At 37.6% G+C, this 12,880-nt stretch overlaps 2 protein-coding genes across 5 annotated transcripts in view; one reads left to right on the plus strand and one right to left on the minus strand.

Moving 5' to 3' along the window:
• The window catches only part of LOC118186504 (uncharacterized), a 443,057-nt gene that overhangs the window by 394,092 nt on the left and 36,085 nt on the right, over positions 1-12,880 (plus strand). For 2 of the 3 annotated variants that reach the window (XM_085816787.1, XM_085816789.1), the window contains one exon: positions 453-608. In XM_085816787.1, the coding sequence (XP_085672913.1) occupies positions 453-608 (156 nt within the window). The remainder of the gene's footprint in view (positions 1-452; positions 609-12,880) is intronic. The other variant, XM_085816788.1, reaches the window with a different exon arrangement.
• LOC118186503 (G protein-coupled receptor moody-like) overlaps positions 1-12,880 on the minus strand; it is a 59,850-nt gene that overhangs the window by 22,071 nt on the left and 24,899 nt on the right. The gene's annotated exons all lie outside the window — the stretch shown is intronic.

The following is a 12,880-nucleotide window of genomic DNA, read 5'->3' on the forward strand; positions in this document are numbered from 1 at the left end:
AAATTCAAAGTAAATATCATAGACTACCTTATTAAATTTTATAAGCCCTGTAAAAACAAAATCATCATCTCTCAGTAACTTCCATAACTTCCAGTTACTTGCAATCCAATGAAAGTTTGGAAGCGTCTAGTAATAAATGGGGAATTTTGTGCCATGTGTTGTAAGACAGAAGGGATATATGTGTTCCTTATGAAACTGTATAAAAAATTAATTTGAATATTAACAATAGACAAAAGTTTTGAACATTATTTCGTTAAGCTTGGAGAAGAAAAGAATTTTGGGGTTATTTATTTCTTCAAAATACGTAAATTATTTCCTTAAGAATGCTTAGTTAATTAATGAATTCATTTCTTTATTTTCCTTCAAAATTGTTAAAACGTCTAGAATATAAAACGCTGAATGCTTTTTTTGATAGCTTTGATGATTTTATTCCTTTTCTATCATATTTTCAGCTGCCAGATTAGGCGATAGCTGTGAGTACGATGACGCGTGTGCCTTCTATGACGAAAATGCTGTATGTCCGAGCGGAACTTGTACGTGCGCTGATGGCTTCGCACCTGCGCAGCATCAGAAAGGGGCATCCCTTTGTCTGCCGGGTAAGATATTATGTAAGAAACGTTTAGTTTTTCTCATTTTATTAAGTAAATAATTTAAATATTACTAAAACTAGGAAGGAATGTGAAATAAAAATGCAACTTAACTATGCTTATATTTTTCTGAAGTATTTTAGATGCATTAACATTAAGGTAGGCTTTATTTTAGAAACAGAATCCCGGAGTTGGGATTTTTTGAATATTTTAATGGCAATTTCCTGAAATATTCTAATTTAGTTTTATTTCACAGGAAGATTTAGGTATCAAAAGAAAAGCCCGAATTCTAGATATTCTTAATATTTTCATGGTTTATGTTTCGGTGTTTTGAACAATTTTAAAGTTATTGGCAATCTGCTTGATGGGGATAGTGGATCAATCTGTAACTTTTTTACTCCGTTAACCATCTCATATTTTTTCATTAAATTCTTTCAAAAATCATCGATTTTTATTACTACACTTTATCATTGATAAAATTCGGAAAAAAAAGAGTATCGCTAGGAGCATATGGTTTGGAAATTTAATTTTTTTGAGGTGGTTTCAATCATATAAAGCTCATTCATTTTATTTTATTTTAAATGTGACTTTGTTAAAACACGCCAGCTTGACAGGAAAGTTTTATTGCATTTTACATTATAGAACTAGATGTGTAGTGTAAATAATTTATACAACTACTTTATAAGACGACAATTTTATTCACATAAAATTACTGGCTGGTGAATAATTACGTTTTCAAAATTTAGCAGTTTTATTGCATTTGATAAATAGTTGTTTTTAGTTCTTTTAGTTCTTAACTTTGTAGTTCCGTGAAAGAAACGCTCATGAGAATACTCATATCAGAATTACATCCAAATTATTCAAAGTTAAAATTATTTTCTTTACTAAAGCTATTGCTCATGTCATGAAAACGTGCTATATATGGGTGCTAAAAGTAGCTGCGTAAAGTACGTATTTTGTATTCTACGAAATTCTGGAATAATTAATTGTTTAGTAAAATCGAATTTACAGGATTTATGTTAGTATGTTACAGTGCCATCTTTACAGCATTATGGCAAACCGATGGGATGAAGCTCCTACAGCAACCATTCACGTGAATGAAATGTAAATAAAATTTAAACGGATTAGTATGGGCCCCTATATTCATGGGTCCCTCAGGCAACTGCCCAGCAGGCGTATGCGTTAAGACAGCCATTTCTGAATTTAAAATAGTTATTTGGAGGATTAAAATGAGGAGGGCAATAGTTTTTCCTGATTCAAATTATGAACTGCAATACAGATGCGATAAAGTCATTTCCGAATGACTACTCATGTTTCAGGCAGGAGCGAAAATCAAATTTCCAAATAGTGCAGCGTAGCTTTCTGCCACCCAGGACAGATAACAAATTTGTCGTCTCTCCCCGCCTACAAAGTATGATATTATTACGCCTACAAAGTATAGAAAGATAAAATTGTCTACAGCGTATAAAATGTTAAGCTGCAAAGAGATTTTTTTCCTAAAATTAAAATTTTTATAAACTAGAAAGACAAAACATGTTTTGAATTCTATTAATAAACTGTTATCTAAAAGCAGTATTACTACTTCAAAAAAATTATAATAAATATTATTCAAAAACAATATGATATTGCATTTTTAAGGAAGAAAATTATTTTTTTGAATCAAATTTTAAAATAAAAGTATATACATGTATTAATATAAATAAAAATAGGTAATAATTTATTTAATCCTTTTATTGAAAATCAATACTTAATAAAATAATTTATAATTATTTTATACTCAGAAATAAAAATAGAACTTTTTCTTTCTTAATTTCAAACTTTTATTTTCCTGCATTTTCTCATGGCAAAATCTTTAATAGCACTATCAGTATCGATTGCACCAGTCATTTCTTTCTCAGTTGCCAAATTATCTAGATTTGTCAGTCTTAGCGTACTCATTGTCTATCGTAAATAATTTTTGGTTAATAATTTTTCCTAATTTCGTAAATAGTTTTTTATAATTTCGAGAAACTTCTTTCACAGATGGCATTGTACGTGATACTTGTAAGGAATATTTGAAAGTATATTATTCTATCAGACAGTGTAACTTCCAGTTTAAATTGTTTAATAAAGTTTGATAAGTCGTATGGGCTTGTATTAATTAATTCATTTATACTGTTGCGTTTTGCATGAGTTCGTGGATTTGGAGTGATTAACGACGACACTTGAAGTACCAAAACACAATTTATTTAGCCAGTATCACTCAGGACAGTTCCAAATACATGTTTACAGTCGTCGAAAAACTATGACAAACACGCTGAAACAATCAGCAACACAGTCTTCAGGCTATCAGGCTATAATGGTGAAGACAGCTTCATGACAAATCACTAGAGTACAGCTCCCAACTCGGTCGTTCGTTCTCGGAGCTCAACACACTCAACGATGCATTACAGTAGTGTATATATGCCGGAGCTGGCGCAGAACCATTTACCCTCCCATAAAAATCCCACCCACTTTTAGAAATGTAATGGCTCTGTTTCACCCATATAATTTTTTTAAAACAATGGCTCTCAAAGCCCCCATTAAAACCGCACCCACTTTTAGAAAACAATGGCTCTCCAACCCTCCATTAAAATCGAACCCACTTTTAGAAAACAATGGCTCTCCAACCCTCCATTAAAATCGAACCCACTTTTAGAAAACAATGGCTCTCAAATCACCCATAAAAAAACTGAACCCACTTTTAGAAAACGCCGCTTTTACAAACGCCACTTTTCCTCTTCATCGCATGCTTCTTTTGCAAGGGGGCATTCGTCCCCCACATAATCCACTGGCATTCGTCCTCTGCAGTCTTCACGTATGTTTCATATTTATCGGGGACGATCACTGTCATCATATCTGCCTTCACTGTCTGGCAGAGGACACGCACTACAACAACATGTAAAACCGAAACATAAAACAACTCTGGCTCAAATAATAGAGCAAAAGTTGGACACTGAATTGATGTCCAACTTTTGCTCTGAACCTCTATCTTACCACGATGGTAAACAGGTGATGATCTATGAGCCCGGCCTTTACTCTTTGGCTATGCACAGTAGATTACCCCCATCAGTGCACCATTATGTATGGCTTCTAGAGCGTCAAAGGAGAGACAATGGGTAATTGATTAATAATACCTAGTGAATAATAAAAGCATTTAAAGAATTGATTAATAATACCTAGTGAATTTTAGAAAACAATGGCTCTCAAATCACCCATAAAAAAAACTGAACCCACTCTTAGGACGAACATGCAAAAGTCGCTGACACGGAAGGGTACCCCATTCGGCGAGCACCCCCTTTTTCTTTTAATAGTTCGAAAACTATTAAAAAAATGTATAATATATACCACCCATAGTTTACATTTGTTTATTTTTTTATTGCATAATGTCCTAAGGCCAAAGTATGAACACCATCCTCCAATATGTGTCGCTTGTCATCTTTTCCTGATAGGGCAATCTTATTCACTTGTATGGAATGAATCTCATGCTTTGTGCTCCTGATGAGATTCATGGTCCTGTACTGTACTTCCTGTGAGAACAAACAGCTTTTATAGTCCCCGAAAGATATCCTATTTTTCACTACACATTTCTTAACACCCTTAGACTTTTTAATTAGCTCTTTTTCAGTTTTACAAGCATACATCTTAGATCTTAAGCCAACGAACTCTTCCAAGATCTTCCCTGCATTTTCATCCTTCATCTTCCCCAATACCTTTTTATTGACTCGCGGTATTCCATACCTGTTACCTTCTGCATAGTCAGATGTATCAAAGTAGTCAATCATTCCTTTCATATCCTCATAAAAGTCCTCGGTCTGTATGTCATAGATGTAACTGTCAGTGTCCATGTACAATAGCTTGATATCGTCCCCGTATTTAGGCTTCATAAGATTATAATGGAAGTCGTACATCAGATGCTTCGATAGATCTAATATACTCATGCCGACGTATATTGGCTTATTAAAGATCACTTTCGTCTTGTTCATATGCACGGCGGCTAACCTTTCGTCGAAAATGGTCCTCCCCTTGAAGTTGGGCTTAGCAATGAGCTTCTCCGCTTTCTTGGGATCACATACTAGTCTGATATCGAGTCGCTTCCTGATATTTTCCATCGTCTTGCCAAAGACCGAGTTGTTCATGAGTTTGAAGAAGTCTTTCTCAAAGTTATTGGTTGCCTTGGTCCTCATTTCAGTGTTCAGGTCTATGTATCTCTTCAACCAGGGAGACTGCTGAAACTCCAACACTTTGTGCACCTTTTTGAGCTTCATCCCCAACTGCAACAGTTGCTTCAAAACCCTGTAATGAACCACATAATGTTCTTTGTCATAGAGGGTCGTCAGTAGTTTTGGTTGTTTTGAGCCATCGGGCATCCTGCTCTCAGGTGCTAGAGGTAGGTCTGAATGGAGGTTGTGCAGATGGGCTGGGTACTGTAGGTCGCAATCGACGATGTATCCTGTGTCTGAATCATCCGCTACTTGGGTCACATCTGACACAGTGCTCCACTTGAAGCCACCATGCGGTAGGTATTGACTCATGGCCCACCCGTAAAGGTTGTTGGCGTCAAGGTACATCAGGTAATTGGACTTCTTGTTCTCGTCATAGTCCTTCATGTACTTGTTGTTCGCCCTCCCATATCGGTTACAACACTGAGAGACACCTCCTCTGGTCCCCTTTTCTAGCATGAGTATCATGTCATAGTCTGTCAACAGCTCTAACTCGACCTCTGTGGTTTTGAGCATGGCATCCCAGGAGAGTCCAGGTGCGGTGAAGTACCATGCAGGATCCAACTTATAGGTCTTTAGACAGACATCTCGAAAGTGCTCCATGATGTCGGCAAGGATGAGTACATCAGTCTTCACATACAAATCGGAATATCCACCCAATGTCCTAATGTTGAAGGCCCTCCATACCCTTTTGGCGTGCTCGTAGTCCTCATCCTTTATGTGAGACTCATTCAATTGGTTGTAAAAGTCTTCTTGTGGGGGCAGCTTGGTCTCTTCGCATTTGTCCCACGAGTCCATGTAATCGTATGGATAGACGCCTTTTCGGGTGACGAGGTCTAGCTTGTCCTTGGGGAAGTACTTGGCTGTCTCCCTGAACTCCTTTACGTTCTTCGCAAGACTGTCTAGGCTAGCAGCCATGAACTTGAACGAGTCGACAAACCTCAACTTTATGCCAGGCAACTTTACTTTCTTCCCATCGCCTACATCTAACATCTTTGCCCCGACCTCCTTGCTGAATGAAATGTACCTCTCCTCGTTGTTCGGAATGACATCAATGTCTCCTTTCTCCCCACCGAGCTCCTTTATGAAGAGATGGGCGTCGTAGCCAGAGAGGTTGTGGATAAACACCGGAATGAACGAAGGCTCTTGGTACTTTAGGCTGCAAAGGTTGTGAGCAGGCCCTCTGTAGTTCGATTCACATTTCGCCGGATCAAGAAGATGGTCATGATCTCTGACCTTTCGGAAGTCTGGTTCATCCTTGGGTGAATAGGGGGAGGGTTTCTTCCTGATGTCTCCGCCACAGATATGGCAAACATGGGTCCTTTGGAAGTGCTCTTCATCTTCGGTGGTCATTTTAATGGGTTGCTTCTTATCATAAATGTTCTTTATCGCTAGCGCCTCAGCCTTCACTGTATCAAAGAACAGTTTGGTGGCATTGGGTCCTCTGTACGTGATTGGTGCCTTGTAGTCTGCATGTTTATACTTGATGTAGACAGTGAAGCTCATAGGCTCGTGCTTTTGATACTTATGCAAGAAGGATGCGTCTTCATTGGGATGACAGCTGTTTATCTTGTTTGTCAAGCACTCGAAGTCTCCATACATCACAAAGGGTACTCGCAATGACCTTTGGTAGTTTTTGAACCTCAGAGATTCGTCTTCCTTAGGCATTACAATCTTTACTGGCGTGTTCTTCCTACAATCCGTCTCATGAACTTGAAGGTCCTCCTCAGAGTGATAAAATAACAGGCACCTTTCACAGGGATATACTCTTTTCTCATGTTTAGTTAATTGAGCACTTATTAATTTCGACATGTCTTTTATCCAACAGTAATGACTGTTTCCTTCTTTATTCCTTGTGTACAGCAAATTGACGTGTTTGTCTTCCTTATTTTTAGTGATTCTCAATGGGTAAATGTCATTACCTTCGTATGAGTATATGCTCACCGATATGTCATTCAACTTCTCGAACCTGTTAAATACTCTGTCTTCCATCTGCACTGGGAACTCAATGCCTTCGAACTTTAGCTCATTCTCATACGGTTTATATTTGGTGACTCTTTGGGCATCTTTTTCCATAGGGTGCAGTGCAGAGAGTATTGCCCACATGAAACACTTATTATCCTCATTTTGTACGTTTATGACGGCTTTTTTAGCTTTAATTCTTTTCGGTAAATCAATGTAGGATGAGCCTCTCAGTGGGTTGTATTTATTGATCCTCACCTCAAGGCTTTTAATTCTGGCAAGCGTCCAGCCTGAACCCCTTGCAACAAACTCCTCCATTTCTGTCAATAACTTTTGGATAACCGATCTGTAATAAGCTACCAAATCAGTTGACTCTAAGATGACTTCATTTGTTGTTTTAAAGTTCATCTCCATTTCTTCCCTCATTCCGTCTTCCCCTTTTTGATAGTCGCAGAGGAACTGGAAATTAACCTTGAGACCATGCAGTCTTTTCAGATGTTTAGCGATCAGACCCCGGACCTGTGATGAAACATCGTTCAGAAAGTCTTTGGGAAGCATCAGATTGTGTTCGTTTTGGATATCATACGTCTTCAAACGAGATTCATAGGCTGTCTCAACTTCATGGGGGGTATATAGCCTTCTCTCTCGTGAATCTGAAAACAGGTCGGAGTCAAATGCGAAGTGACGGTTAAACAATACGCTTTCTATGTATGCTATGATGTCCGCCTTCCTTCCTAGCTTGGAATAGCCCGCAATACCATGCGTTCGACAAAATTCACGGAGTTGGCTGATGGTCATGTGATGCAGCGCCTGCATATATTCAAAATCATCTCTGTGTTCCACCTGGGAGGTGGCTGCCTTCTTTGGTTTCTCCGCCTTCGAACCAGAGTCCCCCTTTTTCATATAGTTTTGGTGAGCTTTAGTTTGCACGTGTTTATTTATGCTTGATTCCTTGATTAACTTTTCGCAACACCTGATCTTACGCACTCTGGTCTTCTTTGGCATGCTGAACAAGTCATTGTGGAAAGGAAAAGTGGAAAGACCGTTATGATATTGAATGAGGGTGATCAGTTCCACTTTTTTAAGGTTCGAGTATCCTCGAATATTATGTTGCCGACAGTAGTCTTTCAACTGTCGGACGGTTTTCGATTCTAGATTCATTTTTGTCTTTCTATATACTAGAAACCTTTTCTTTAAATGCTTAAAATGTTGAAGGGGTACAATCAAATTTAAAAGCATTTAAAAGGAAGACTTGCTAAAATAAACATGGATATAGAGGAAGTGTTCGAAGTAATAAGAATGCTAGGTCTAGATATGAAAGTTTCTTCAGACAAAGGATCTGTAGGAACTGAATCTCAAGAATGTGGGCATAAATATGTGATTCAAAATGATGTTGGCTGGTACGTTTGCCAGGCATGTAGTGAAGAGCTGAGGTATGACCCCAATAAACCCCCTATCAAAATAGCAGATTTGTACCGTGGAAAGGCGCAGACAGCTAAGAAGGATAGTAGAATGAAGAACCTTTCTAAATGGTTAGATAAGAATAATCTTCTTTTCGATGATGCGCTAGGGGTTGATTTTTCATCTTTTATCAATAAATACGTTGAATTGTATCCGGACCGTAAAAACTTAATCAGCAAAGACTATATCTTATACCATATGTTACGGAAAAGAGGCTACGACATCCATATTTTGGGGCTTCCATTAAAGTTACCTAAACTCAAGAAGACGCTGATTCAGAATGAAGAAATCTGCAGAACTATCTTCGAAACATTAAACTGGAGTTTTTCCCCAATAAGTGAACGATAATTTTTAATAGCCTTTGTCAGCTATTAAAAATAAACTAAATCTTTCTTATCAATCCAGCTGGTCTCAGGATAACCTAACCATTTTACTAGATACTTGTTCCCTTTCTTTTTGATGACTTTTTCGATCATATACACATCGTCTTTCTTATCATACTTTACTAGTTCATTTTCATAAAAAGTGCCTTTAACTTCATCATTATTTAAATCCTTAACTCTATAAGTGATTGGGTCGGTTTCTAACACTTCAGAAATGACGAATATTTCTTCTGTAAAAGTTGCTTGATAACCCCTTCTGAAGGTAGACTTATATATTGATATTCTTACTTTATCTCCTACCTGGTATTTAGGTTTACGTATGACCTTTTCTTTAAACAAATTGTGGTAGACTTCACCACTGTTTTCTTCTAGACTGGCTTCAGCAGGTGTCATTCTGATACTTCTGTGGTATGAGTTGTTGTAATTCTTCACTAATTGATCCAATGCATCTATGTATCTTTTTGTATTGTTAGCTGCTAAATATTTTCTGATTTTGCCGTTTAAAGTTCTGTTGAACCGTTCCACTATGGAACACTTGATTTCGACGTTTTCAGTAGTAAACCAGTGAATATTATTCTCTTTAAACAGTCGCTGCGTCTCTTTGTTAATGAACTCGGTACCCTTGTCTGTCTGAATTTTTTGAGGAATTCTTTCCTTAAAGATCTTTTTAAACGCCATAGTGACTTCTTCTCCCGTTTTTCTGCGAACTGGTATAGCCCAACCATATTTGCTAAAAATGTCTATCACTGTTAGTAAGTAGATGTTGCCATCATTAGCACTTGATAGTGGCTTTAAGAATAACAAGTCTGCCTGCCATTGGTCGTCAATGTGTGATACGTAAGTTCTCCTTCTATTAAATTTACGGATAAGTGGTTTGTGTTTGGTGTAAACATCTTGCTGGTGTAAGAACTCTTCGACGTCCTTTCTGGGAACACGAGTCTTCCTCTGAAGCTCCTTGATGCCGCAATATCCAGTTTCAGGATCATAGTACACGTCTCTCAGTCTAGGGGTGTTCTGAGCTACCCCGTCAACTTTAAAAAAGAGCTTTTCTTTGATCCACACTCTTCACACATACCTTTCATAATAGGCCTTCCGTTGCTTGTTACCGAATTTTCAGCCTTTAGCGTACCTGTCTTCTTTTTACAGGCCAAGCAATATGTCACAATAGCACCTAGTCCAAAAACTCTTTTTGCTTTTATGATAGGTCGGATAACAGCCCTTGCTTGTTTTTCCCCGAGTGGATAAAAACCACTGTTTGGGTTTTCAATGGCGGCTAAATCCTTTAAAAGCTCTTCATCTGCAACATGTCTCTGTTTGGTGTCTTTTGTTTGACTGTATGATATGTCATGCTTCTTGCATGCTTTATCTACTCTGTTGACTCCTGGATCCCCCCTAGTCAATCTTTTAGAAAGCTTCGTAAAAGGTCCACAGTATTGATACCCAGGAAGATGCATTTCTGGTGGGTTGAGCTTGTCTTGCATCCAACCGACTAAATCTCCACCCTTCTTTTTCCTATCTTGCTTACTCATTTATTAAGAATGTAAAATTATTTTCCGTACCCGTTCAAGCCTTTCTCCTTCAAATATTTTTCCATGGGGAAGTACTTCAAGTCCTTAATAAATTCTTGCTCTTTAATCAAAGCTTCCTCCTCCGAAATAGTCTTTGCTCTCAAGCAATTTAGTAAAGACTTATAAAACTTGTAGGCAAACTTGTATTCTTCTTTCCTTTCTGCGACATGCAAGGATTTATCAATAATCTCTATGACACTGGCCACGATGCTCAAGGATGCTAAGGGAAGCAGAGCGAAAGCTGTCAAACTCGAAGTACCAAACAAGAACTTCGCAATTGTCAGAGACAGACTAACATCACTGTAGAATTTGTAGCTTTTTCTGTATGCGTACAAGTATGACTCTAATTTTTGTTCCATGTTTTATTTAAAGAAGAAAAACATTTCCTATACCTCATTTCAGGGTTAACTAAATCAAGCATGAAAAAATCATGAGGTTTCGTGACACACTTTTTGTACATACTATCGAACTCCTCGCTGGTGAGACTACCATCGATTTCCCTCAGGATTTGTTTAACCTCTCTTGGTTGGAGTCTAAAGAAGATAAAGTAGTTACAGTTCTTGCGTATGTTGATGGGTGTTGAGTAATATGATTGAGATATATAGATGATGGACGCATTTTTCTTCCTACCTCTTATGAATAGGTCCTCTATGACTTTTTGCTTCTTTTCTGTCACGCAGTCATCGAATACAACTAGATTCTTAACGTTAGGATCAAGTTCATCTACTGTTATAAAATCGCCCAACTCTGACGTGAATAATGTTTCCTTCTTGAATTTGTGAAACATTTCTAAAACTTTTTCTTTATCAACCTTCTTAACTTTTTAAGGCTAAGAATATCATCTTCCTCTATATCATTAAACTGCGTGTATGTTTCTTGTAGAGATGAATACTTGGGCTCAAAGATGTCTTTAGCACATACGTAGAGATTGTCAAACTTCAACCAATCATAGATGAAGTTAAGAAGCAAGTTTGTCTTACCACACCCTGAAGGTCCGGTGATTAAAAGTCTGAAGGGATGTTTGGGTAGCAAAGGATGCTGATCAGCATATGCAAACTCTTCAGGTTGCGTGTAATTCTTTATTCGAATCATATCTTTATTTAAGGTGAAAATATTTGCTTTAAGGCAAAAAATATTTACTTTAAGGCAAAAACATTTACTTTAAGGCAAAACTTTATTTGCTAAGTAATAAAGATGAATCAATTAGAAAAGGAACGTATTGAAAAGATAAAGGGGCAGATACTAGCCCAAAAAAGATTGGGTGAGTTACAAAAAGATCTTAGAAGAAAAAACGAGCAGCAGCTTCAAGAAAAATTAGGTGTTCGAGAAATGTTAACAGAGTTTCATAAGCCTGTGACAGAAGAGATGACTAAGCAGGAAGTATCTAGAAACAAACACCTTAAAGCTGTTCAGGATGCAATACAGGAAATATCCTCTCCATCGTTAGAGTCCACAACAATTCCAGAATTGGATTATGGAATAAAAGATTTGGAGCGCAGGATTTATAATTTAAACTTAAATAAGGATATCGACGAGTCTTTCATTCGGGAAGAGGGTTTTGAACTACCATCGGAATTAGTGAACAAAAGTGAGGGCGAGCTGAATGAAATCATAAAACGCGCCAACGACAGAAATAAAGAATTCGGAACTAGAAAAGGGCCTATGAAAAAAGAATGGAAGAACAGTGCAGAAGATAATGAAGATAGGAAAAACTATTTAAGAAAAGAGTTGGACAAGTTCGACTACAAAATTCAAATGATGAGGAACTATACAAAAGCACTCAAAACACTCAGGGATGGAAATTATTATTCAGGCGAGGGTATCGATAGGGTGGAGCTGCTTTCGCGACTGACGGATAAAAGATGTGGAGGGAATAAAAGTAAAACGCTCTACAATAAAATCGTTACTCTGTTGGATGCGCTTTTGAAAAAGGGTGAGTTAACTAATGATTTTGTAAAAAGCTACTACGCAAAGTTTTTGAGCTAACTAAAATTTTCTCTACATATAATAAATGAGTAACTACATTAAAACAAAAGTGCATCTGACTGATCATCAGATCAACAAGTTAAAGACTGCACACAAGAAAAAAGAGGAGGTCACTCTACAGATCAATACCTCCAAGGCGCCAAATCATGATCTATATCTTACACAAACACAGATCGAGCAACTAAAGAAGGGCAAACGCATAAAGATCAGCAAAACACAACTGGAGACAAATGGTGGATTCTTGCCTTTTCTTCTTCCCATTCTTACTACTTTAGCTACCGGTGCTCTTTCGGGGGCAGCTGGATGGGGAGCCAAAAAGATTATGGATAAAGTAAGCGGATCCGGTTGCGGGGGAAAGAAAAAAAAGGGGAAAGGCGTTCTACAAAACTGGGAATCTCGAACAAAATGATTGAGGAATGCATGAATGGTGAGAGAGGATTTCGTGGCGTCTTCACATCAGACTTGCTACCCAAAAAGATGAGAAAGTTTGAAAGTGGAATTATTAATTTAGACTTGTCGACAGGGCCTGGAACACATTGGGTGGCTTACTACAACGATCCAAAAAATAATTTTGTAGAATATTTTGATTCATTCGGAGACTACAAATATAAAGGTACTACTTTAAAGGATGACACTATCCCGGCAAACATATTTCATTACCTGAGAACATCAAACAAAGAAGTTCGGTACAA

The sequence above is a fragment of the Stegodyphus dumicola genome, chromosome 5 (assembly GCF_044657685.1).
Source record: "Stegodyphus dumicola isolate Sdum_Otavi_A_Nest chromosome 5, ASM4465768v1".
Lineage (NCBI taxonomy): Eukaryota > Metazoa > Arthropoda > Arachnida > Araneae > Eresidae > Stegodyphus > Stegodyphus dumicola.